The 27,748-nt window shown below is 34.2% G+C and overlaps 1 protein-coding gene across 1 annotated transcript in view; it reads left to right on the top strand.

The window, feature by feature from the left end:
- The window catches only part of ADAMTS6 (ADAM metallopeptidase with thrombospondin type 1 motif 6), a 145,267-nt gene that overhangs the window by 88,618 nt on the left and 28,901 nt on the right, over positions 1-27,748 (top strand). Inside the window, exons 12-19 of the mRNA XM_005492982.4 lie at positions 6,417-6,524; positions 11,547-11,692; positions 13,941-14,004; positions 20,884-20,986; positions 21,952-22,085; positions 23,835-23,958; positions 25,060-25,140; positions 27,027-27,190. Of these exons, the coding sequence (XP_005493039.1) occupies positions 6,417-6,524; positions 11,547-11,692; positions 13,941-14,004; positions 20,884-20,986; positions 21,952-22,085; positions 23,835-23,958; positions 25,060-25,140; positions 27,027-27,190 (924 nt within the window). The remainder of the gene's footprint in view (positions 1-6,416; positions 6,525-11,546; positions 11,693-13,940; positions 14,005-20,883; positions 20,987-21,951; positions 22,086-23,834; positions 23,959-25,059; positions 25,141-27,026; positions 27,191-27,748) is intronic.

Here is a 27,748-nt window from a genome sequence, read left to right as displayed (position 1 = left end):
TCAGATGTGTGTCAAGTCTCTGCCCTTTTTGTGTTTTAGTTCTACTAATAGTTCAGAACCTCCTTTTTAGTCATTTCGTTTAGGTGATTGTAAGGGAAACTTTTTCTTTGACTTCTGATCGCCTTAACTTTTGAGCATCTGCTGAGTAACAGTTGGCTGTTGGCTGTCCCTGGGTTAACTCAGGAAAGAATTCCAGTCTTGTCTTTTGATTTCTCTGCTTTATGAGTTTAAATAATACCTGAAAAATGCCTAACTTACTGATTTTGTGGTTCAAAATAATGCTGTACTTTAGAGCTGGTCCCTACATTTTTAGGAGAGAGGCTAAAACCTCAGACATTTTAAAAGCAGTTAATACTTTATGCATATGGTTGATATTGCTTTGTTGCATTTTACGATCTGTGAAGCTGCTGGCTGCTAGCAGCAGGGTTTCAGAGATAGTAGCTTACAATTATTTAGTATATTTTTCTTGCATTTTATGCCTTTCTACCGGTATTGATCAGCTGACTTTAAAATCCAGGAGGCTAAATATGTTACTATATAGTTCTAAAATTTCCACTAGGCCAAGAAACCTGAATTGCAATTGACCCTAGTGATTGGGTGATACAAATTTTAACGTTCATTAATTAAATTGTCACTTTTCTCTTGAAATATGGATGTGGTTTATTGCAGTTAAATGAAGAACAGTAGCATTGAGCTTGAGGTAGGGGTTTTATAGGAAGAGAAGCAGATTCTGGAAGCTGGTGATCTTTCATAAGGAAAGGCAGAGAAGCCACTGTTGTATCTTTGCACCAAAGCTACTGTTTTCCTTTTGTTCCCTCACTGTTGATACTATGCTTAGGATCATGCATTTAGTTGAATTGAGGCATAATAATAACTTTCTGTAAAGTACCTTTTTTGACCCCAGTTTCATATATCATACCATAACTAAGTTGCCCTTATGCTTGTTAGCTGAGCATATGTAGTTTCATCAGCTGGATTTATTTTGCATTGCTCACAAAGTGATGTGAAAAGTATGTGTAAGCGAAGAGAGGAATTGAAGATACTGGTATCATACTCTGTCATTTTTGTCAACCTTTTTATTTTTTTGTTCTAGTCAGTTGAAAGAACTCTTGCTGCTGTTGTGGAGACCTTCAGCATTGCAAATGATTAAAGTTTCAAGCTTTTCTTGTGTAAGGACTTACAGGATTGGGTTGAAATGAAATGAATTTTTTTTCCCTCTTTTTTCGAAGTTTATGGTGTGTATAGACAAGGGAAGTCCCAGAAGTTTTCCTCTTTCAGGAACCTAAAGCAGTTCTGCATCCTTTTTCAAACGAGTTCCTGCAGTCCCCCTTTTTTCTTCATTATGACTATCTTGTCTTCAAACCCCCCTCTTTTTCCTTCCTTTCTGTCTTTGTTTTTCTCTTTGTCTCTCTTAGAGACATAGATTCCCACACCAATGTGCCTGCCTCTTATGAATGCTGTTAAGAAAGTGCAAAGAGAAGCTGATGATGATAACAGGAGAAATGCATTAGATGATCACAGAAGCAATAATGGATGAGATTCCAGATACCAGAATGTTGTTTGAATAAAGATGGATAAGTTGCATGGGTTTGAAAGGCAAGATGGTACTTGGAGTGGATTGACCTTGTAGGGTTCCTTTAGTTTCCTTAAGGCTCACATAGGCACCCAATGTTTCTTAAAGCATGTTGGAAACATAATACAAGGTGGGGCATAAGTTTTGTATTCTATTTCACATTCTTTGGTGTGATTCACCACTTAATGAGCTTTTGGTAGTGAAGCACTAAAATGGTAACTTCTGGGTTCTTGTCTGGATAAAACTTTGAACCTTCTGAAGTTCACTTATTAATTAGGGTCTTCTAGTTTTAGTCAAGTTGTCATCTTCATTTCAGCAGTGAGCCTGAAAATACTCTGTTGATGATTTTCAGGTCTGAATTGCAATTCAAGCTAATTGCTTTTATGCTTTCTTTTAGCAAATGCTCATCAAGAGGTGCAGCATATTATAAATAAACATGCTGAAGTAACAGACAAACCTATTTAGGATTTTTAAAATTTTATGAGCAAAAAGTGAACCTCCCAAATTATCATAATTTAATATGCCTTGTGAATGTATTTCCCATTATTCTTTAAATTTTAATTTTATAGGCTGGACTACTAACTTTTGTTGGAAGCTTTCATTAGTTTTGGAAACAAGAACAGCACAGCAGTTTTATCTTTGCTCATATTACTGAGTTTTCATTGTGCTGTATTATAACAATTTATGATGATTATGATATAGGATGCTTAGATGTTACATAATTTGAAATGACTATATGTAACTCTGCATGATGCAACAGAAAGAGGCTCCATCATTTATAATACTTAGGCAAAATGAAGGTAATTTGATTTGCTGTGTTTTTTTCTCTAGATGGGTTCAGCTTTGTTTAATTTACTGCAAATACAAGCATCCGAATTCCAAACTGAAGTCATGGAACCCTAAGATACACCGTTACAGGTTGTCATCTATCTTGTCTTGATCTTGTGAAAGGCCTCAGCTTCAGTTTATGTTTCCTGGATTTTTAAAACTTTTCCCTTGTTTACTTTACAAATTAGTAGTTTCTAAATCCAGAAGTTTGGAGACTGACTTTCAAGTCATTTTTTAATTTTCAGATTATGCTCCTTTCTCTTAGTTTCATTGAATTATTCAAACAAATATAATGTTGGCCAAATACACATTAGCTTCATCCTTTTCTGAGGAAGAAAAGACTACCCTAAAAGGGTCACCTGTTAGTGGGTGGGTGTGGGTGGGTGCCTGTGTTTGTGTGCCTGTGTGCATGTGTGTGTGTGGAAAAAAAGCACTATACTTTCTATTAGTTATTTTGGGCCTGACTTTTTCAGGGCAGTTTCTTGTATGGCCGGCTTATTAAAAACCATTGGTTAGAGGTGTTACAGATAATGGTAGTAGTAAGGAAATAGCTTTTGTCAGTGACTAAAGTAGGAGCAGGTATAGTGTTCATGGGGTTGAGCTGGAGAAGAGAAAGCTTTATGAATCTTAGTCAGAACTGCTTTGTTTAACTTTCCAAGGTGAGTTGAAAATAAAGACTTAGCCATAGGAACACCTGGTCTAATTCTATCTTCATTTAATCAAATAACACAGATGGTTTTTTTACTTCTTGTTAGGTATCTCATTTGTTTTCAAATGGCTATTAATGTTATCTTTCATTTAATGTACAGGGTGATGGAGAGTATACTTCAGAGTCTATGTTTTCTTTTGAATGCAGTACAGTGGGGAAAAATAAACAGTATCTTAAATTCGGCTATCTTTAAAAGATATTACAAAAATCCTTTCATTTCTTGTGTTTAATATAAATTACATCTACAAATTGATACATTGTTATTTTTGTGGATCTTTGGTGCTTTGAATAGTTTCTCTGTGAGGAAATATTCTGGTGATTTTAGGCTATTGTATATCTGTCTCAAACAGAACTCCTTTCTGATCTAAGTAGAGGTTTCTGCTCACACATTAGTAGTATGATAAAGCCCATAGTAATTTTTCAACACTATCATTTTGTCTTTAGGGATTTACTGAGATAAATTCCCGTTGAAATTACCATCTGAAAAATTACTATCAGAATATGTCAGTAATAACATCTAGTTTTGATGTACTGCTTCTCAAAACAATTTAGGAATAAATGTTTTTTTCATTTTGTGAAGTAGAGAGGTGAGTTGACCTGCTTATTATCTTCTGGTAAACAGATGAATGACTAAAATAGTTTTGGAGTGCTGTATTTATTATTTCACACTGTTGAATTAAAATGTCAGGCTGATATTCGATCAGTGAATTAGAAGAGTCTAATGCATCAGAGCAGTCTAAATATATAGAAAGAATCCTATTGAAAGGAAGTTGTCAAATGCTCTCATTTGTAGAGACAAATGGTAAAGACATTAATTATTACTTCCACTTATGTGAAGTATAGAAGGTATACTTGTGTAGGTATGGCAGAAGGGGGATTCTACACATAAACTCTGGAGCAAAAACCAGAATTCTAGATTCAAATAATCCTGGAACATAGATGTTTTAAAACTCCAGACTGCTATCCAGACCTGATTTTTTGCTTTTGTCCATGTCAGATTATTCAAAATCTTTTGTTTCTTAATGCAGTTCAGTGTTTTGCTTTTCAGAACATTGGAGCAAACTCTGTGAGTAAGAACAGCTATTAACTTAGACATTTGAACTTGGTGAGATCTAAAAAAATAGAAGGTCACAAGTAGAATTATCACAGTCTGACTCTTTTTTATTTAACAAACCACATGTGAACAATGAGCGAGTAAATTACATCCATTTTGTTCATCAAAATGAGGAAGTAAATTAAAAGTTAATGGAAATAAGGCAGGATTATTACAGGAGGACCACATACTGTGTCTGAAAATAATTAATTTTACATTTTAATTTTGTAGTCTGTACTGTATTGAAGTTTGGATTCATGGTTGATTTAGATGTGAAATTGATTTAGTGTTGAATTTTAGCACCTTAGTTGGTTGCTGTCAAATTTGTAATTAAGCTAAATTTTTCAAGAAGGTATGTGATGTATCTTCTGTTACTTCTCTGTTTTATTTTAATTAGTATATTTACTTATGTGTATCTTAATTTGAAAATTTTTCAGCTGAGTGAGAAAAAACAAATTTGCTCAGAGTTATACATAAATATTTATACTGCTTACATGTCTTTCTTGAAAGAAAACTAATTTGAAAAGTTCTGCATTGGCTACAGGTGGATTTTTACAAGGGGCAGTTAATCTCCCAAAACAGGCTTAATAATTTTAAGTTTTCATAGAGTGAGACACTAAATAGGATTAATTAACTTAGGCCTAATTGTCAAAAATTAGATGGAAAGTCCAGGAATCACCAGTTTTCATTCAGTTTAATTTCAAACCGTTCCTATAGTCTATTTTTTAATGGACTGTACAGAAGATACCTTGCTTCTGCCAATCATGAAACTAAATACACTGTACTAACATCCCTGCAAGAATGGCACCAGCTGTTTTTAAACTTTGTAAATAATTCTGCATTCGTCAAGAAAAGATTTTACTGTTGAACTGTTGCTGCAGCCACTAGAGATTAATGTATAAATAAATAAATTTTTGTATGCAATACAGTGCAAGAAATATGAATCTTGGGGTAAAACATAGCAGTTGTTCCTGTTGATGTGTAAAGAACACATCATATAGGGTATATAGGTGCCAGATAAATTATTCATTACCTCAGTGAAACAATGAACCTGGAGGGGAGTGGACAATAACTTTAATTCATTCACACTGTCTTTTCCTCTTTCTTTTTCTTTCAAGTTTCACTAACGAACCTATACAAGGATTTTTTGTAGACTATTACTTCAGGCAGCAGTTAAGTAAAATGAAACAGTAAGGATTATCATAAGATCATTTTAAAGATCTTGTTATATTCCAAATATTAAAAAAGTATTTTAAAATATAGAATATGTGTAAGGAAGTTGTGAAGTTTTGCACAGATCCCAAAGTAATGCAGTAAATATTATTATGTAGGTAATTTACTGTAAGAGCAAACATCTCTTCATTCTTTTATGTGTACAGAGCTGAATCCCGGGGCAGCTGAAGCAACTGTGAAGACTTCTGGTGTTCACCCAATTTTGGATCATGCCCACACTATGAATTTCAACCCTTTGCTAGTTTTAACAATTTATCTCCAATATCAGCAGAACTGGCTTAATTTAAATTAATAAATGGGCAAAACCAAATGAGAAAATATGGTAGGAACAAAAAGATTATTTGAAGATCTCGGTTAGTTTAACACTGACAACATAGGGAAATAGGATAGGATAAATCATTTATGAGAGAGCAGCTGCAAATCTAAAAAGCCTTAAGGAAATATTTTAGTGTGTAGGTTAGTTAGTTCTAACTAAACATGCACTGCTTTAACAAGTGTTGCAGAAGAGGAATGTGACTAGTCTGAGCTCAAAAACTTTCTTTTTACATAAAGGAAAGAAAAATAATAGTTGCTGTTTCATATCTCAAGATTATTGGTATCCTTTTTGGCAGGTAGTTTTGAGGCAGATAGCAGCCTTAATGGAGACACTACAGCTCATCTGAAGACTACTTCTATAACACTAAAATATACTAAGCCCAGTCTTAGCAAAAGTCAAGAAAAAAAGCAATTATAGAACATTACTTACATTGTAGGTGTGAAAAACATATTATTGTCTAGTTTTGATGCTTCCAGAATGATTTTTTTGGGCAGAGTATTCTTAGGTAAAATTGCAGCTATCACAGCTATCTTTAGATGTTTCTCTGCAGACGACGTCTTAATTCTCTCTGTTCAAAACAAGTTTGTGCGTACATGTGTTTATGAGGACTGGAAGAAATTTTAGGCCTTTATTCTGATCAACTTGCTTCTGCCTTCTTTCCTAGGAAGTGTGTAGAGAGCTCTGGTGCCTCAGCAAAAGTAACCGCTGTGTTACCAACAGCATTCCAGCAGCAGAAGGTACTCTTTGCCAAACAGGGAGCATTGAAAAGGGGGTGAGTACAAAAAGTTCTATTGTTTGAAGAAGGAATTTATTGTTCAAAGACTACAAGAAAAAAGAACTAGAAAGTCAAAGTATTTCACAGCAATTACAACAGTTCAAACAAAAACATAGTTTATCATAATATGTGTACATTATAATGGAAAGTGTTCTACAGAATTTTTTCACCATTATTTTATATGTGTAATTTAATAAAATTATTTCTCCTTTCTGTAAAACTCTAGAGCCTGGATCAAAAACAACCCCAAAACATGTTCTGTTTCTTCTGTATTTTTTGAGTAATTTTTGTAAATTAAAAAAAAAAACCTCTTCCAGTTTAATCTTTATTTGATTTTATACCACACCTCCATTAAGAATTGTTACACTTATGACCTGCCATGGACTTTGAAAATGTGCAACATAATCTAGAGTCTAAACTATGTAATTCTGTTAGAAGGGAAAAGAATTTTGTTTTTCCCTGTATATACCAAATAGTACAAGCATATAGAAAAAAGGATGACTCCATAAAAGGATTTTATAAAAGCCTGTATTTCCCAGTGACTTTTCTATTTTGACTTTGAATTATTTTTTCATTATTCGGTTATGCTTGCATAACTGTTTGGCTTAACAGACTTTGATGTAGAGTCAGATAAACTCTTCTACCTAACAGAAAAGTACAGAAAGATAGTGTTGCAATAGATACATTTAGCACTACAATATCTGTCTGAATATGAGAATTTTGATTTTAAAACAATCTCTGTATATCAGTAGTTTCAGACAAGAATATTAGAAGACAAAATCTATACAGATCTTGAAAAGGAGAGAAAAATATTTTAATTTATATTAAAGATACATACTAGGGAGGAAAAAATGCATTCTAGGTACCTTTTTTCAAGATAATCTATTTTATGCAGGTTTGTACAAAGTGAAGAGAGTTTGTTACATTAAACCACTTCCAGTCTCTGTCTGAGAGTGGTTGCATCTGTTCATGAGATTCAGTGCTCCAGACTGGATTTTTTTTCTGAACATCTATTCTCACCCTGACTTTTGTCATACTAGCTGAACTGGTTTCAACAAAGATAACAGTGCATTTTGACTTGCAATCTGATGTTTAAACAACAAGAACGAAGGCTTTTGGGCAGCTGTCACAGTTTATTAATGCATGTTGACGGCTTCATTCAGGGCCCATGACCTGGTATTTTCCTGATGGCTTTTCCATGCTGGGTTTGGAAATATTGGTAAACCATGTTAAATAAATTTATTGAACTGATAGTTTTAAAAAATAGAGTGAATAGAGTTAGCCAATAAAAATAGAGGGATGTTCGCAGTTTTACCAAAAATGTTACCCAATATTAGAGTAATAGAAAATGTTAGAAGCCCTGCTCTTAAATCAGCAGTCTAGGTTTATTTTGGAAGCACCCTCCTTTTTGATGACAAAGAGTAATTTACCTCAATTTATGTTTTTGAACCATGAGACTACAAGTTGAGATTCTTTTAGACACTGTGGATCTATTCCCTTGTCAAGAAGTTTTAATCAGTTTGCTCTCTGCCAAACATCTTTTTCCAGCCACCAGTATTTTGTTCCATTGTGAGATTTTAGAGGGAAGTGAGAGAATCCATACCATTTTACAAAGATAAACCTGTTAACCAAATATGCCTGTTAACAGCAGAGAATTGTGTCTATAAACTGTATCCAAAAATATAAACTGTATCCAAAAATATAAACTGTATCCTTCCTGTAAATTAATAGCTCCTGGTAACAATAAACTAGAAATCATGAGCTCTTTCCAAATATGTAATTTCCTTTCCCAAAGAGTAATATGAAATAAATAGGTTACTGTGCTGTAACACATTCTTAGTGTATTATTATTATTATTATTATTATTATTATTATTATTATTATTATTAATAATAATAATAATAATAATAATAATAATAATATTGTGCAGTCATGCCTACAGGCCCCTACCAAGTTAAGCCCTATTTTGATGGATTCTGTGCAGATATATAATAAATTAAATTTCCAGCTCTAAATGCCAAAGAAGATTTCAGAGTATTTAATTGTGTTTGTTTATTTACTTATGTATTATGTGTGCCAAAAAGTCCAAACCATAATTTGATGCAATATATATTAATACCTTATTGGCAGAATGTGTAGGGATTTCTACAATTAAAACAGCGTAACCTTGTATAATAAAACTTTCTTTCAGTTGTTTTTATAGACTTGCCAAGCTTTTAATTCTTTGGGTTGAAATTTTCCGTGGTAGGTATCTGCTTACCAAGGAAGGTTTTTACAATGTTTTCCATAAGAGTTATTCAGCTGTTATCTGCATACAGGGAAAAATAATAGAATTGTTTCTTGCTGTTGATGGAACTGTTATCTGTTCTCTTCTGAAACTTTAATATATTCATGGTCTGGTGAAGGGTTTTACATATCAGCTGGGTTCAAAAAGGTACACTTTTTCTAATTTGTAATAAGAATTTTAAATATGCATGAAGCCCCTCTGTGGTGTTCCCAGAGATGTGGCTGTGAAGGTAAATTAATTGATCGATTTTTTAAAAATACAGTCATTAAGAAATTGTGTGTATAAAACAATAAGACAGAACTGATAGGAACACTTATGCTGTGTTTTAATTTAAAGTAATAAAAAAGGTGACCCTTTCTGTAGATCATAGATTACATCTATGCTAGGGATGGAAATGAGGGGCATACAACGCAAAAAATTCAAACACAGCGCAGTGCTGAAAGGATAGTTTATCTAGCTACATTGTGGGATGATTTAACTTGTCTTTGGACATTACCATAAAATAAATGTACGTTATTATTGAATATTACTTCCTTGCAAAATAATTGTTGAATCGATGATTGAAAATTAGTAGTTAAAATTTGCACTAATATTTTTATTCCTCATACAAAATAGTAAATAATTTTTTCTCTATATTAGAGTACTTATTGTGTGTTTTTTCTGAAATCATAGTGTTATAAATGTTAATTCTGTAAAGCAGCTAATACTCATAAAAGTATCTCAAATGTGCCACATTTCATATTTTATTTTCATTAGTTATTTCTTTAGGAAAAATTTCAGAGAGCTTTTATTCACAGAGGATTTGCATATTTTATGCGTATTTGAATGCATCATTGTCATCTTTCTGCTGAAATAATGGAAAATTATTCTTTCAACAATTAGAGAAGAATTAATATTTCAGATCTAAACCTTCTGTGTAGAACTGGTCTTTTAAAATAGCTGTCATGTCCTCTTCTTTCTTCATATGGTGATTACTCAGTAGTCCTAACCTCATTAGGTTATTATAGGAGATGAAGTTGCTGTCATTCTTGAAGGAAACACATTTCTGCAGTCCCATTAGAAGTAATGAAGACTTTTGTAATTTTTAATTACTATGACAGAGATTGTATGCTGGCTTCACTGGTTTCCAGTGAAAGAGAAATTTTTACTAGAAAATTAAAAAGAGACAGAGAGGTGAGCATTAAATCAGATTTAAGTTCAGTAGATGAGAAAACGCAGCATTTATAGAGGTTTTACAGGGGAGCATGGGAATGTGGAAGACCATGTTTGCATGACAGTGAAAATGATACACTATAGGGATTTTATTCAGCTTTGGAAAAATAATGCACCTGTCTATTGTCTCTATAGTTCTAATAGTATGGAATTATGATGGTTTATCTATTCAGTTCTATATCTGTGATATTCTTATGAGTTTAAATCTGAGTAGCTTACATTTCTTAGCTTGGATCTTGATATGTTTGTTATGTATGTAGTGTAATTTAAATTAGATTAGTTGCTTACAGTTTTACTCTTAGAAGCATTTTCATTTTTAGCTTTTGGCTTTAGCATATCTGTTCATGTACTTTTGTGGCATCTCTAATAGATTTTAACAAGGAGATTTTTGCATTTATTAATAAAATTTCTATCAATTTTTCACTGTAAAGAGAAGAAAACCATATGATTTTAGGACTCTTCTAGCTCACTTTATACTCCATCCTTATTGTGCCATGAGAGGCATTGCAAAACCCTGTGGTGATGAGGGGTGGACACAGGAGTTGTTTTTTTTTTGGAAATGATCAATACTACAGAAATTTGAGGGAGTTTAAAAACAGCACTTGCTCAGCTTTTGGAAGGGAAATGTGCAGATTCAGGTCATGGTAGACCGGAGTCCATGCTCTGCTCTGTCACCTAAGCCTGCAGTAGGAGGAGAGGGTATCTTAATTGAGCTGTTTCAAATTCTCAGTGATGTGGTAGACACCAGAATGTAATCAAAATACGGGCTCTAGGATTATTTCTGAATGGTTTAGAAAAGGTCTCTGATGAACTAAATTATAAACTTGTTTTAATAGTTAATAATTTGAGTGAATTTTGTCTGTCATTTTGTATTTCTGATTTAAGTAATAATATTGCAAAGTTTAAATGTTTGCTTGAATGAAGTACATGTGTCCATTCTGCCCCAAACAAGTGGCCAGTTACTATTATAAAGTGATTTTCTGTACCATGTCTAATGCTTCAGCATGACTTTTATTATGTCTGTAGTGTCATTGAATGAAATGCTGAGAAAAATTGTTCCTTCATTGTAATGCTCTCCAGATTTTCTTTTGTAACAATAAATACTTCCTTAAAAATGTTATCAGAGGAATTTTTCATTTTCTGTAATGAAGCCTCTACATAAATCTTCAGTAGAGGGTCTTTTACCAAACCAGGCTTGGAAATGAATCTTAGTGTTTAAAAGAATGTAAGCAACTTGTAGTTCCTTAATTGTGAAACATCAAGGAGGCTGATGAAATAAAAAATACTTCTGGTGTGTGTTAGGGACCTATAATTCAGGACTGAGTGGAGACATTTAACAAATCACACACACCCTCACCAATGTCTAAACATGGCTAGAAAAAGTAAAATACTAGCCTTGTTATCTGTACAGGGAATGCTAATGCCTATAATTGGTCATTGTCTGACCCTTATATTTTTCTGTCCTGATAACTCTGTCAGCCTCCAAGCTAATTTTGTGTTTCTTTTGTGAAATCTTTCAGTGGTGTTATCAGGGAGAGTGCGTCCCTTTTGGCACTTGGCCCCAGAGCATGGATGGGGGTTGGGGTCCGTGGTCAATATGGGGAGAGTGCAGCAGGACCTGCGGGGGAGGAGTCTCCTCATCTATAAGACACTGTGACAGTCCAGCGTAAGTAGCTAAAGTAAGCCGGAGCCAACAAAAAGACACATTTGGAATTATTCAAAACTGTGGTTTCACTTGTTATCTGTAAAAATGTTTTGCTAGTTTGCCAACATTTGTCTTCAAAATCGCAGACAGAAATGCTTAAACAGGAGTTCACTAGACATGCTTCTAACATTTTTTTATGTATCTTATGTACTGTAAAGATAGCTGGATTTATATTTAGCAGTAACCAGAATGGTTTTCTTTATGCGATGTGTTGTTCATCAAAATATATTTAAATCATGCCTTGGAGAAGTTTCTTTCTTAGGGCATATTTCCTTTAATGCTTGTCTCAGATATAAAATAACAATTGCCAGTTACTTATTAAAAAAATAAACCCCAAATCCAACACAGTATTTCCAAGGTTTTCAATATAACTGCTTACATACAAACCACAGGTAGTAATATTACATTGCATACAATGTATTTATGTGCTGCCTTGTCCCACATTTCACATGTGACTTCCTACTGACTCTTAAAAAACAATTCAACATCTTTTTTGCCTGCCACGACTCTCTGTTGGTATATTTGCCCTCTCTGAAGAGGGGCCAGCTTCTCCACTACAGCTTGATCTGTTGTATATATCTGTACTTGTCTTACAATGTCTGTTTTCCAATGCCCTGAGCGCTGTTCCAGAGAAGTTCTCTCAGGTCAGAACCCCTCTCTCTGTCATTTTCTCTTCTCAAATGTGGAATGCTTATTTCTATTGCTGTTCATTGCTGAATGAATTTCTGCTCTTTTCTGTTTTGGCTTTTACCTGTTCTGATTACCTCACCACATCTATAGGCCTTCCCAGGATAGTTCTATTACTCCATGTTCTCTTCCTGTCATTTCTCATAATCACTATCTCCTTTACCACTACTGGTTTTTAAGACCACTTTTTCTGAATGTCATTTGTGTTTTTTTCATGGAAATTCATTCTCTGTCTTTTGTCACTCCTTTTCTTGTCTTCTGCTCTCTGTTCATTTGGGTTATTCGTTTCTTATATCTGTGTTTTCCAAGCCAGGCCGTTCATCAGCTTTCCACTGCACTCTGCAAGAGTTACCATAATGTCATATGGCTTTTACTTAAGGTGGTCTGTTTGTCCCCTGTTTTAGCAATAGCTACCAAATCCGGCCAATATCACTACTTACTCAATTGATGCAAAAGCAGAAATTATCTGTATGCATCAATAACACAGTCAGACTGTGTTAGTGAGAGAATAAGAATTTTTTTTTTCCAAAGCAGTGTTTAAAATGCCTAGTGAAATGTTTGTTTGGAGCCTGAATACTATCCTAAGGTTTTTTCCAACTTCTGTCACCATATATTTTGGTTGGTATGATGAAAATTATTAAATTTTCAGTGTTTAACAGGCAATTGCATTTGGGAGAGGGTATGTCTGCAATAGGAAAAAAAACCAACCCTGTTGATTAAGGATAACATTTCCTGGTTAAATACTGTAATATGAAAAATAGTATTGATTTGATAGTTAATTTTAAATTGTAAATATTTAATTTTTTTATTATGAAACCCTCACAAAGTATTTATTTTCTTTTTGCTATTAAATTGCAAGCCAAAGAGCTGATGTCTGATTAATCTTCCATATAAGTCTAAGTTAGTTCAATATTTGACCTGTATGGAAGTTAGATAATGTTCTTGAGCAGTTTGGGAATTTAACAGTCAATTACCTAAACAAACACAAATCTGCTTACTCTGGAGTTTCTTCAGATTTAATACTGATTAATTCAAATCAGATTCAAATTTCTGAACTAGAATATACCATGTTTGCTGGTTCTGAGTATAAAACCTTGGTTTTCAAGTAAGTCCTTGTTGGTTTTCAAGTAAGATGAGATGATTGAAAAAAGTATCATATAGATTGTTTACACATTTCTCATTTTAATTTTATAAACCAAGTAAATACTTAAAAACAAAAGGGATTTTTTTTAATGTTCAAAATGTAATTAAACTTTATTGTTTGGAACTTATGCAAACTACATTAATATTATGAGTAATGATTTTTCAAGTACCAAGTAATATTTTGTGTCTGCTCCAATGCATGTCAAAGATACAACTCTTAACAAAATCTCATTTTAAAACTTGAATATATTTTTATTTTTATTTATGTAACAAATATCTCTTGGACTTGGATTAATTAAATTAATTAACTGCATTAGTATATCTCATGCAGTTATATTTGTTCTAGGGCATATCCTAACATATAAACATGTTTTTCCAGGCCTTCAGGTGGAGGCAAATATTGTCTTGGAGAAAGGAAGCGTTATCGCTCCTGTAATACTGATGTAAGTAATTTTTATTCTACTGTGATCAGCTTTACTGGTTTATGATTTTTTTCTCCAGTTCAGAAAGTGTATGGATTCTATGTTTAATTAGCAAATAGTCCTGTAAGGCACATCTATATTGCAGGCACCCTGTGTGTTCTGGTACATGTTAGGATCCGGTCTTGATGTGGTGTCTAGCTACTGCCTTTGCATTAAGGCCTGGAGTGAGTTCCACTTGAGTTTCCCCGGAAAATGCGAACAAGGGTAATTCAATAAAGCATATGGGAAATTTTTTAAATATTGACTGACAGATTTCAGTAAGCAGTTATCATGTGGTTGCCAAATTTGAAAGCCCATTTCCTATCAGCCATAAGAATTAGAAAGACACCTGATAAAATTCAATATTTTCCTATGTGAACTACAATTACAAAAATATTTCTTGTTTATGAAATATTCCTATTACAAAATACTACCTGAGTGAAAGTAAAGAGAAAGGTAAATTAATTACTGAATATCATCTGATAAACCAGATCCATTCAAAAACAGTCAAGGTTCCAGAGTAGTGCACTGGATTTTAGAGGTTGGATAACTGCAAAAGTTTTACAGCTCCTACTGGGCACCATCAAACTTCAGTTTTTCTGCCTATACCGTGGCCACTTCTTGGCTGTGTGAACAGGGCAGCTGTGATCAAAAGTAAGAAAGTAATTTTTAATTAGGAAATTTTTAATACTGCCTAATAATGATATTTACCTCCACAGAGAAATTTGCCGGGGAAAAAATTAATAATGATCATAAATGCAATTTTTTTCAAAGGATTATTATATAAACTATTATTTTTCCTGAATATATTGAAAGATAAATAGGTGAAATAATGTCTCTAGGTTTAGATTATTTCAGTGTTACAAACTTCCATGGTTTAAGATGAAAATTAATATGAATTTAAAGCTAGAATAGTCGGAGAGGCTTTTTATATTTGCAGTGCAACTGACCTGTAATTTGACTTGGAAACTTCTTAGTGAAATTCTTTATAATGTGTATTTTTTTCCTGGTTTGAATTTTAAGTTACTTGAATTTATAATTTAGGTTCATAATTTGACCTTATGCATTTATACTGTGTCCTGCCCCTTCAGATTCCTTGTCCAAGGGGCTCAGTGCTAAAGTGGAACTGCAGGATCATTCTGGTAATATAGTAATTAGCAAATACCTGGTGGCAAACCAGCAGGTTTTGAATACATTTGCACAGAGTGTGTAAGACGTCTGTGTAACAAATTAGCACTGAATTTTACAAAGGTATAAAAAGTGTAAAAGGGCTTAAGAGTGAGTTCATGGAGGATACTTTAACTTGTGGCAGTTGATGTGGTGCAGATGGAACATGAGTTCCAGCAATCTTTAGAAACACAGCTTTTGGAAACTCAGAAGGTAAACCAATAGAAAAGTTATCCCTTGCTGCTGAAAGTGTATCATTTATTCCCTAAAAACCTGTTATAAGCCAAAATAATTCTCAATAAACCATTCTTAACTGATGGTTAGGCACCTGACCTGTTTTGAAATACCTCCAGTTCAGGAAATAACATTAGAAATTTTTAATATCCTTATAGTCAGTACAATTTTCATAAAATATTATGTATGTTTTTCAATCCTTTAAGATCCCTACTTACCCCCTAACCCAAATAAGAAGATAACTGGTATTATTCCCTAGATTGTAACATTTCCTTTGTTTGCAGATTACTATCATGTCTGTTCTTAGTTTTCTTTACACCAGACCATCTCTGTGTTGGTAACCACTGAGATCCCAGTAGCACACGCCTTGAGGCATGGTGCACAAACCACTGCACTAGCTGAGGCCTGTCAGAGATAACTCCAATTTCAAACTTAGTTTGTCACCTTAGTGATGGAATTCTGTTTGTTCATTTTAGTATTTTGTTAATTTTTCTTATGTCAGTGACAATGTTTATTTAGTCCAGTGGATTCCAAGTGCCCAAAACTCTTTCTTGGAAGGGCTGTTTAGGAAGTCACTCTTCAGCTGTGCCTTCACAGCCAATTGTTCATACCTGAATGTAGCAATTTGCATCCATTCAAACCACTGCAACAATCTATTGAAATTATATATTTAAAAATTACAGCATTCTATTCTGAGGTACTGGTTCCCTACCTATTCTCATATTTCAATCAGTAATTTCAATAAGGTATTGGAAAGGGAGCTTTTAATTTCATTGCCTAGATCTGAAAAACAACTGATTGCAAACTCAAGCCAGGCGGTTTGAAATTGCCATTCTTACAGTTTGTGATCCAATTTTTAACATGTTTTTTGGTATGGTTTTCCAGAGTGTGAATGTCTTGGTACTTACAGAAGTCTAAATTTACATTCTTAATGGTTTTGACAATTCTAGTCCATTTCTTTCATATCAATATTTAGGATTCTACATCACTAATCAGAATCAGAGACCCTAGCAGACACTAGTGAGATGCTTGTTTCAAGATTTATGTTAGTCCTTAGTGCTTGATAGTTAGTCCTTCATAGTTTTAATGGAATAATATATTGATTAATGTAAGTGAGCATGGAAGAGCATGGAAATCTGTTATTTTTTTTAATGAGTAATGTGCTGTTTGTACATTTTTTCTGTTGAAGTTTCTTTTGTAGCATCAACATTCATTGCCCATATGTAACTTTCAACGTAGCCCTGCCTAAAGTGCCTACCGTTCCTAACGCAGAAACCCTCTCATTTTGACATCAGTGTTCTTGCAGACATGAGTTAGTTCTCTTGTCTTTTTTTTGTTTTTTTACCATTGGAAGCAGTGCACAGACTCCTACTAGACTTATTTCTCATCAGGCACTTCCAAAGCCATATATGACTTCTTAATTTAAAAGGCATCTGCTAATGGAAACATTGAGATCAGCAGAAAATAACATTGGCTAATAAGTTCTGGAAGCATAAGGGTGGTAGAAAGAGCACACTAATCAGAAAATTGTTTTCTACCACCAACCACATTATCTCTAAAAAAAAAAAATTATGTATTTTTCCAACCAAAGTGTTTTAATAAAAAAAAAGTACAAAATTCTAGTAGAATGGCACAAAACATAATTTCTCAGTTATAGTAACTAATTGATTTAAAGTATTTGTAAGGATGTGAATCTTAATTTGACATACATCTAAAATTGTAAGTATCCTTTTTAATATATATTATGAAAAACATGGTTTGCTTACAAATTGTGGAAATGTTTTATGCATATATGTGTGTAGACATACTTTTAAAAGTTTATTGTTTTTCAGTCCTTTCTCTTAGCAGAATGTTGTTTTCATAATTTTAGTATTTTCAAGCCTTTTTTTCCTGAAATTTATTCATTTGAGAAGCCACATAATGTAATAGTACCTGAGTCTGAAGTGCTGCTCTTCTGGCTTGTTTCTCGTCTTCTCTGAGGGGTTGTATAGACCTTTGTTAATAGGAAACAACAAATTCAATTGCTGAAATCTGCCTGACCCCAAACTCTAAGATGAACAGGTGTGTCAGAGTTGATTTAATAATTTGTTAACACTTTTTAAACTCAAAACATCTTCTTCTCAGGACTTTCTTTAGACATGATTTTAAGTTCTCATATTCTTGCTGGATTCCTACCTCACAATTTGCAGTCTCATAAAGGAGCATTTGGAGACACAAGCAGTCTTTGGCTTGAGAAGAGTTATCCATGTACTGTAATTGGATGAAAAAAGTGAAATATCTTACCCAGTAAAGAAAAGCAGTTATTACATGTTTACATTAGGAAAAGAACACATACACAAAGAGCTGGTGCCAAAGATATGACATTTTGTAAATGCATTTTTTGGCTTACTTTGTGGTAATCTTTTTGCATTTCTATGCCTAGGATTTTCATAGAGTCTTAGGTTGGAAGGGACCTCAAGGACTATCTGGTCCAACATTTCTCTGCAGAAATATGGTCTGGACAAGATGGCCCAGCACCCTGTTCAGCCAAAACTTAAAGTGTCCACTGGTTGGGAAATTACCACTGTTCTGAGGAAATTATTCTAATGACCAGTTGTTCTCATTGAGAAAAGTTTTTATTCTGTGTTCAGTCGGAATCTGCCCAGGAATTACTTGTACACATTACATCTCCTCTATGCACTGACTCCTTGTAAAAGAGAGAATCTGCATCTTCTCTGTAGCTACCCTACGAATACTGTTACATGGGGATAAGGCCTCCCTCAAGCCTTCCTTTCTGCAGGCTGAACAAACCCAGCTCCCTCAGCCATTCCTCATGTGCCAGGCTTCCCAGCCCTGTGATCGCCTTTGTGGGGCCTCTCCAGCCTGTCCACATCCATGTTGTGCACCAGGGGCCACAGGTGTGGCCTGACAAGCACTGTGTGGGGTGGACAAGACTTTAAGCTAAGAGACAAGGACTTCATCTCTGCTGGTGAGGCCCTTGTTGGAGCCACCCAGGATCTGCTCCCTTTCTGTGCTGCAGGAACACACTGGGCACTCAGATGGAGCTGAGTCCACCAGGAGCGCCAGGCTCCTTCCCACAGAGCTGCTCCCAAGCTGGGGAGATCCCCAGCTGTGCTGCACTCTGGACTAAGGTTTTGCTTTTCCAGGTGCAAAACTTGTCCTCACTGGATTTCACAATGTTCTCATCAGCCCACTGTTCCAGCTAATCCAGGTCTTTCTGCAGATCCCTTCACAAGCATCTGCTTCCTCAACCAGTATATTATTACTGGAAAACTGCACCAGTGCACCACCACTACACTTGATCCCATCTTCTCGATTACTCTGAAAAATAAACAGTGCTGGGCCCAGTATCAATCCCTGGGAACACCCCTTGTGCCAGGCTGTCAGTTTGGAGAGAAGTGATTGACCACTGCCCTGGGTCAGCCAGGTCCCCACCCACCCTAGGGACCCCTTGTCTAGGCCATAACACAACAGCTTCTGCAGAAGGAGGCTGTGGGAAGCACTACTGAGAGCCTTGGAGAAATCCAGGCAAGCAGTGTCCACCACTCACCCAACAGCAATTAAAGTTACTGTGTCATAGAAGGCAACCAGGATTGTCAAGTACAGTTTTGAATGCATTTCCTGAGATCATGGCCTTGAGTTTTACCTCCTGTCAGATTTTGGTGAGATACTAAAAAAAGATAGGAAAATTAGGCAACAAGACTACATCTCAAAGACCAGGTAGCAAGAATATTTTTTAGAGTATAAAAAAGAAGATCTTGATCCTTCTTTACTCATCTTCATATTTTATTATTTTTTTGTAGTATAACTATTTAGATAAAGGGTTTCATTATTTAACTTGTAAGGAGAATTCAGTGCAATTAAAATACCGGTTGTGTAGATTAGGAGCTGAGCGAATGGGACTGAAGGACTGTGAAGTGACCAGTACCCAAGAGATTCAGGCTCTAACTTTGAGGGATGTCAAGACTGATCCTTCCACTGCTTGGAGGATGTGATGCAAAGAGGCAAATTTAGTTACTATTAAGAACCACCCAAAAAAATTTTTTAAAACTTTATGTGGTTAATTTGAATTCTTGTTGTTATAATCCAAAGAATTCTTGAATAAAAGTATAATATATAGTTTTAAATAAAGAAATAAATAATATAAACTTTTTTATCGTATAAAAAGTAATAAAAGCACTGCTCTGTTCTTACCAGCTAATGCATTGTATTTAAAATTGTATTTTTAATACAATTGAGTAATTGTATTAATAGAGTTAACAGAGTAATACAGAAAATTAAAAATATAAGTACTGTCTAATGTTCACTTTTAAAATTTATATTGCATCAGAATAGCAGAAAAAAAAAATTAAAGCTCCTGAATCATATGGCAATGGGCTGGCTATCATGAGATCTTGATTTATGTAAAAAGGGACTTATAATTGCTATGTTTATGTTTACATTGTGTGATAAATTTTTAGCATCCATGTTAATAGAGTCCCTTTCACTTGAATGCATTTCAGATTCCTGGGAAGAGCTAACTGGCTTAGGTATACATGAAGACAACTAAAATGTCATAAAATGGATTCTTCTTTTGCTCATAAAGTAGTAATGTTTATTAACACCTCTGATGTCTGTCAAAAAATCCTTTTGTCTATCACTCTAAAAAGGATTTTAATGTGTGTTTTAAATACTTTCTGATGAAGCTTTCAATTTCAGCAGGTAGTTAAACATTGATAACAATGTTTAATGAGATGAGGGTATATTCAAGATAACTTTGAATCTGCTGATGAAAAATGTTATAAATAGAAAAGAATTCTATTTCTCCTGTAATTCTTTCCAAGATAAATTTTACTTAAATCTACCCTCATTCCAAGTAAAAAAGTTACTTCATAGTTTTGTAATTGCTAATGCAAAGCAATGAAAATTTAAATGGAAATTTTTATTTCTTGACCCACAGAGGCTGGTAATCAGAGCCAGACATACTATCTATTCTCTTTCTTAGTCTTAAAAAAGTACTTTTGTCAAGGCTACAAGTAAGCAGGAGTGATATAGTTCTGTAGAAAATGGTTTTTTTTCCCTTGATGTCTTAATAATGTGTCTCAGTACAGCTGCTTAGTACAGTATAATTGAACCTACAGCTCCAACCAAATTTTTTTTCCAGCTGTTTTAAATGTGTTTATAAGAAGGTAGCTGATGGATTGATTATGACACGTAGTTTGACAGGATCCTGATTTTCCAGTTTTATGGAATCTGTTATGTAACACTTACCTTTCTTTAAATTACTTCAGCTATTTCATGCCAGCCTAGGATTGCAAATGGACACTTCAACTGTAAAGTAATAAAGCAAATTTCAGAGTCAGAGCCACAAGACAAAACCTTCTAAGCACTTGCATGATTGTGTTTGCAGTATAAGCTTCTAAGCATTTCCTTTCATGTTCATATTTGGAATAAATTAACTATTTTGTGTTACTTTTTTAGCCATGTCCTTCAGGGGCTCGTGATTTTAGAGAGAAGCAATGTGCGGATTTTGACAATATGCCTTTCCGGGGAAAGTATTATAACTGGAAACCCTACACTGGAGGTAATGGTTAGCATTGCAAAACCATTATCATATGTGAAGATTTTGAAATTATATAAATGTTTTATAGAGGGTAATGTTTGTAAATATTATGTTTTGACAAAAATAGCATGAGCTAAGATTTTTAAGCTTGTACTTTCGTCCGTTGCTGCAAGTGGTACTGAAGAGCAAAATTTCTTTATTCTAGTAAATTTTTGTTTTGGTCTGAACATGAGTCACCATCATGGTAGAGATGCCACTTTAAAAATATGGAGACACCTGCGCTAGTACTAGAATTAGATATTCCATAGGTGATTTGCAAGTGCCTCTTATGCTACTGATGAATTTAGTATTAAGTAATCTCACAATAAGTTTGCCTTTACTAAAGTCAGGAACATTTTAAGAAAATGAGAAAGAAGTAAAAGCATTTGTAGGAGTCTCTAAAGACTACTTCAATAATTGCATTATTTATAATATCATAATTTTTCCTATTCTAAGAGGGTATAACTTGTGGTTTTTATACTTTATTGACTTGAATAAAATGATTTACCAGTGATTTTTAGCTTAACAGCCTGAATGGTTTTACAAACAGGTCTTATATTAAAAGCCTAAGAAAGGTTGTCATGATCATCTGGTGTGAGCTGTAGTGTATTCTGTTTCTATTCTTCCTTTTGAAATAGTGAAGTGGTATCCTCATTTTAAATTGTTTAATAACCATTAGGATTGTACTAGCATAATGGCATCATTATGGACCCAACCAACCTTTTCATATCTTACTGTGTGAAATAACATACAACTTCTTTTTGCAGAAGAGTCAAGTAGAGAAATCATTAAAGGGGTAGTTAAATAAAGTATATATATTGTATGTGTCAGGTATGAGATAAGATTGTAAATTACAGATCTATTTATGTATAATATTTTTAACTAAACCTTAAATTTGTAAGGTTTCTGTTAATTTTTCCCCCCTTTCATTTGATTTTGTTGTCCAGGTGGGGTTAAACCATGTGCATTGAACTGCTTGGCTGAAGGGTATAATTTTTACACTGAACGTGCTCCTGCAGTAATAGATGGGACTCAGTGCAATGCTGATTCACTGGATATCTGTATCAATGGAGAATGCAAGGTTACAAATGTTTTATAAAGTACTTATGGATTTCTTTGTTGTGTCTGCTGTTACCTATGTTTAGTTAAGATACTTGAATGTTACATGAAAGGGAGTGTTGGCAGGTCAAGTTGTTAATAAAAATGTAAGATTGAGACAGAAAGTTTAAAAAGTATTGCATAAAATAGACAAGTAATTTGAATTTCAGCAATTTCTTAGAGACATTAGTAGAATCTGCCATTTTATCTTTTTTCTTGCTTCATGGTTTCTGTTGAAGAGTTGATGGAAATGGCAATAGGAAGTGAACAGGCTCCTTGCACTCTTCCAAGGCCTGCTCCATCATTTTGGTTAGAACATTACTCTGGCTGAAAAACACTAAATGTGAACATATTAATCTGTTTAACTAGTTCATTCTATTGCAAAAAATCATGCTGTTAATATAATTGGAACAGAAAGTCATCACTATTGCCCTGTGGTTCTAGGAAAAATATATAATGATGTAAGTATTTGCCTTTTACTAAAAATCTGATTATCTTGTAAGATACCTATAGAACTGCATTATAAGAATTTAAATAGGATTGGGATTCTGTGCCATATTCTTTGATTATTAATATTCCATTTCTTCCTCAGTTTAGCAAAGCATTTAGTTATGTACTTAGGTTTAGATATTTTAATAGTACTGTTGACTCTAAAAATTATTTGATTTCAACAAAACCACTGACATAACTAAAGCTTAACTTAATGCTGAATTGCTTTGCTAAATGGAGGCCTGAACATGTATGTTTATATATTATCTCACTAATGACATAGTGAGATCAAAAGTTTTGCCATGTTTTAGTAAACCAGTAAAAAGAATCTCAAGTTGAGAATGAACTGTGAAGAAAGCTTGGTTTCTGTCATCTTAGGGAATCAGTAAGTTGAAATGTAAAGAGTTAAAATAATAATATTTTGTCAGGTATTGAATGTATTTTAAATTTTCTTGTAATTTGTGTATTAGCTGTTTACAAGATGACAAATAATAGTGCTTGACAGGAAACAAAGACAGCTGGACAATTAAGTAGCTACCTTCTTCTTTGTATGAGTTCTAGAAAAATATTGGCAGGCTGCAGACTTTATTCTGTTCACAACCTCCTTGTTTCATCCTATTTTTTTCTTTTCCCAGAGGTCCTGTCTTTATTTCAGTTTAATTTTTTTTTCATCTAACACAGCATGCAATTCAGCTTTTCACTGTTTCATTCTGCATCTATTCTTACTATGAAGTAATTTACACTCTACATTCATACCTATACAAATTACAAGTTTCCTCTGCAGTATATGGAAATATGCTCTATGAAGGTGTAATGCCTTAGAATAGTACTTATGCTGTCTAAATATTTAAGGATCACACAGCAAATCTTGACCTTAAAAAAGCAATATAGATGGCACGAAGCTGTTGCAATATCAAGTACCAACATCAGGAATAATTTTTTGATAAGTATAATTATTATATAATATGCAAAACACTGTGAAGTCCCTTCCTAGAAGTCACAGTAAAAATGTAAGGTTCTTATTAATCAAGATTTGATAACAACCCAAAATGCAAATTCTTCTCTTTTTTTATCTTCTTTCATTGTCAAGTGAAAACCCACTTAAAATACTAGTTATCAAAAATAAGGTAGATAAAATAAGAACTGAGTATCTCAAACTTTAAAGAAACACTTTAAAGAAACTTTAGAAATAATGGTGCACGACCATCATCCTGTAAAAATATTTCTTCTTATCTGTTTTCAGCATGTAGGTTGTGATAATATTTTGGGGTCCGATGCTAAGGAAGATAGATGCCGTGTTTGTGGAGGAGATGGGAGTACATGTGAAGCCATTGAAGGTTTCTTCAATGGTTCCTTGCCCAGAGGAGGTATGTACATGTGTGTCCATTCTGTTGCACAGTGCTTTTAGATCACTCTTTAGCAAATACCAATGCTGCCTTCTTTCCCATTGTGGCATTGCTGCTCATCATTCACTTTGACTCTGTTTTCCTATTGCTTCCTGGTTTTGTGTATTAGTTTGGATTTATCCTGAATACAACTATGTGTTTAATTACTGAATGCTTAGGTCTGTTGGTGAAGTTTTTTGTAATTATTTAGTTATGGTGGTATATTAAGAGTAATGTTTTGTGTTATTTTACTGTGTATGGTAGAATCTGATAGTCATGCATGAAATTTTAGAATAGCAAGAATACAGAAAAATCTCAGAAGTCCATAATACTAAAAATTCAGGAAATATATATATAGGCTATTATTTTAAAACTTAGCTCAAAAAACATTAATCTTGTAGCCTTATAGTTACCAGATTTCAGACTCCATAGTTCAGGAAAATGAGTGAAGCACTGCAGTTAGTTCTGTCCGGTGGTGGACCAGCAAGATTATGGTGGTCTGGAAGTCTTGACCCTCTGTGAGGAGAGGTTGAGAGATCTGGGCTTGCTCAGCCTGGAGAATCCCCTGGTTTATAGGGATCTGGCACGAGCCCTCCAATACTATGAGGAGGTCGCAGGGAAAACAGACCCAGGCTCTGCACTGGTGGGTACATGGTGGGAGCTACAAACTTGTAGAAGGAGCGTGACTGACCAAATAGATGAAAAAAACTATTTCCTCAGGAGGACAGTCTAGCAGTGGATCAGATTTCCTAGAAAGGTTGTACAGTTTTCATCTTCGGAGTTTTTCATGACCCAGCAGCAGGATAAAGCTCTGAGTAACTCAATCTGATCTTGTAGCTGTTCCTGCTTGTAGCAGGAAGTTGGACTACATGATTGACTGAAGTCTTCTAACACTTTAACTATCCTGTGTTCCTGAAGACATTTTTAAATGGCTTAATTACTTAAGATACACTGTTGAAAATGCTGTATTAGCACTTAAGAAAAGGAATTCCTGAATACTTAAGTTCTTGCTATCAGTTAAAAGTTTTTGTATGAAGTTTAGAGAGTTTTCCTTCCTAAATAAAATTTATCTTTGTCTTACAGGATATATGGAAGTGATTCAAATTCCAAGAGGTTCTGTGCACATTGAAATAAGAGAAGTGGCAGTGTCAAAAAACTACATTGGTAAGGGCATTCTTTATATATGATTCTAACATACCAAAAAAGTAAACCCCTCTTCCTCTGTAGTTGTCACACTGGCTCCTTTATTCAAGCTAAGACTTTCAAACTAACTCACAGCAACCATTACATAGTTCCTTAAACTGGAATGGAGTTCCTTTTAAATCCATGACCTCAAGTTTGGAGTGCAGTTAGGCAATTCAGTTAGCTCAGCTAGCTCCTGTCCTCTCTCACCTTGATCTGGCTGATCATTTTTTTCACCAGTATCACTCCTAGTTATGTGACAAAATTGGTCAAAAGCCCACTTCTGCAGCTGCACAAATACTACAGTATTTTAACTGATTTCTCCAACAGATAATCCAGCAGCAACAAAACTGTCTGTGTTCAAAGCTGCAGAAAGAACTGCATATTTCACTTAAATGGCTTGATCCAGGGTGACAGCTGGCTTTATATTCTTCTTATGCTAATTTTCTGTGGGCTTCCTGCATTTCAGGTCTTCAAAAATTATTTCATTGGGAACATGAACTTGTTCTTTCTGTCTTATATGCTACTAGCATTATGCCACTGCATTATTGTCATGTAATAATTGGACTGCCCTTCACAACTGTGGCCTTCACCTGTGCATAACTGACATTAGGCAAATGTACTTAAAGAATGAAAATCCATTTTTCTTTGGCAGACAAGTGAAAAATTAACTGCTTTGCTTCTGGATGTATATTAGTTTAAGCATATATAGCATACGTATGGTAATTTTCAGACCTTGTGGTGATAATGGAAATGGTTACCAATTTCTGCTGAATGTCATTGTCACCAGTAGAACAGTACTGCCTCTCTCACTATCTTCTGCTCACATGAATGCTCTCTGATCTGTTTTAGACAACTTAAGCATCACTGAGGCATTTTCCCTAACTGTTTAAGGTAAACCAACTGTCCACACACATGTAGTTGAGAGTAAAATGGCATATAACTGACGTTGTCTTACTCCTTAGCATTATGATGTGAAGTTTTCCCCTATCCAGTAAAATCAGTTATTTGTCTCAATGAAAAATCACATGCTCTTTGACCATGGGGCTCCTACCATCATTTTTCCTTTAAAAACATGATCTATTTAAAACAAATAAAATATGTAAAACTTGGTAATCTTCACCTTAAATCAAGAAGTCAATATTTAATTAACTGAATATTCACTTTAAGATACAATGTCAGTTTCATATTTAGAACCATAATGTAATATTATTAATAAAAAACCAAATTCAGATCCCTGAATAAGATGTGCTTGCCCATCCTAATGGTTGATTAGCTCAGAAGTTTCTATTTTGTCTATAGTGCTTTCATGTTTCAAGGCTGTAAACTAAGAAGGATAGAGTATTTTATCAGATTAAGCAGCTGATATTTCAGTTTCTAGTAGAAATATCTTGTATTTGTGCTTTCATATGGCAAAAAAGAGCTAGTGGACATAGGCAACAATACAACAGTCAGACTCAACGTTTCTTCTTTTTTTTTCCCCTGCAACATTGTCTGTGGTACCTATTCCATGCCCCACCCTCTTAATGCAAAGATGAGGTTGATAATAGATTATGCATTTCAGATGTGCATGTATCTCATGTCATAGTTCAAGTTGCATGAGGCATTCTGGTTCATTTCATGCAGCATCTGCATATTGAAACCTGCAAAATAATCTGGACATTGAAGATTATTGCAGAGGCAAAATTGTTGAATTACATGATGGATATTTTCACCAGAGCTAAAGAAAAAGCTTTATATAGGTTGAAAAAACAGTGATATAGAGCTGAAGCTCACATACTTCTAGCAGATTAGTAGATTAATTCACAATGGCTTCTCCATTATAAATGCTGCTTCCAATTTTTAGGTGGCTTGTATTTTTTTTTAAGCTTTAAAATCTGAAGAGGATGACTACTATATTAATGGTGCCTGGACTATTGACTGGCCAAGAAAGTTTGATGTTGCTGGAACAGCTTTCCATTACAAGAGGCCAACAGATGAACCAGAGTCTTTGGAAGCACTAGGCCCTACTTCAGAAAACCTCATAGTCATGGTAAAGTTACAATAAATATATTTCTGAAATTTGTAATATGTATTTGTGTTCTGAGAAAGGACAATGCCATGAATGAAATTAAATAGGTTAGGTTTACAAACAGTATACAACTTGTTTAGCTGGGACTTTATATGCGTGTTTTAACGCACATTTCTTACATTTCAAAATTGATTGGCAAACATAGTGATGAAATGGGAATAAAGTCAGAAGAGCCAGGAAAGCTCACAAAAAATAAACCGCATCTCTTTAAATGTGGTCCACAGTAATGGTAGTGAAAATTGTGAATGGGCAATGTATCATATCTCTGCATACTGCTGACACTTCACAGTCCCTGACAGTTCTGTGCATTTCCTTAGTTTTAAGCCTGGCCTGAGAGTGATATTTATATATATATATATATTACCAAAGAATGAGTGAAATGTAATGACCCATGTTAAAGTATGTCACTGTGACATACATTGCTCTCAAAAGATTTTATTGAGTATGAGAAAGTAACAGAAGATATGACCAGGATCCTGATGCCATCTCTGACAACAGGCAATGGTGAGCATGCTGTTT

The sequence above is a fragment of the Zonotrichia albicollis genome, chromosome Z (genome assembly GCF_047830755.1).
Source record: "Zonotrichia albicollis isolate bZonAlb1 chromosome Z, bZonAlb1.hap1, whole genome shotgun sequence".
Classification (NCBI taxonomy): Eukaryota; Metazoa; Chordata; class Aves; order Passeriformes; family Passerellidae; genus Zonotrichia; species Zonotrichia albicollis.
Note: the sequence above shows the minus strand (reverse complement) of the source record. Positions and strands in the feature narration are given on the sequence as shown.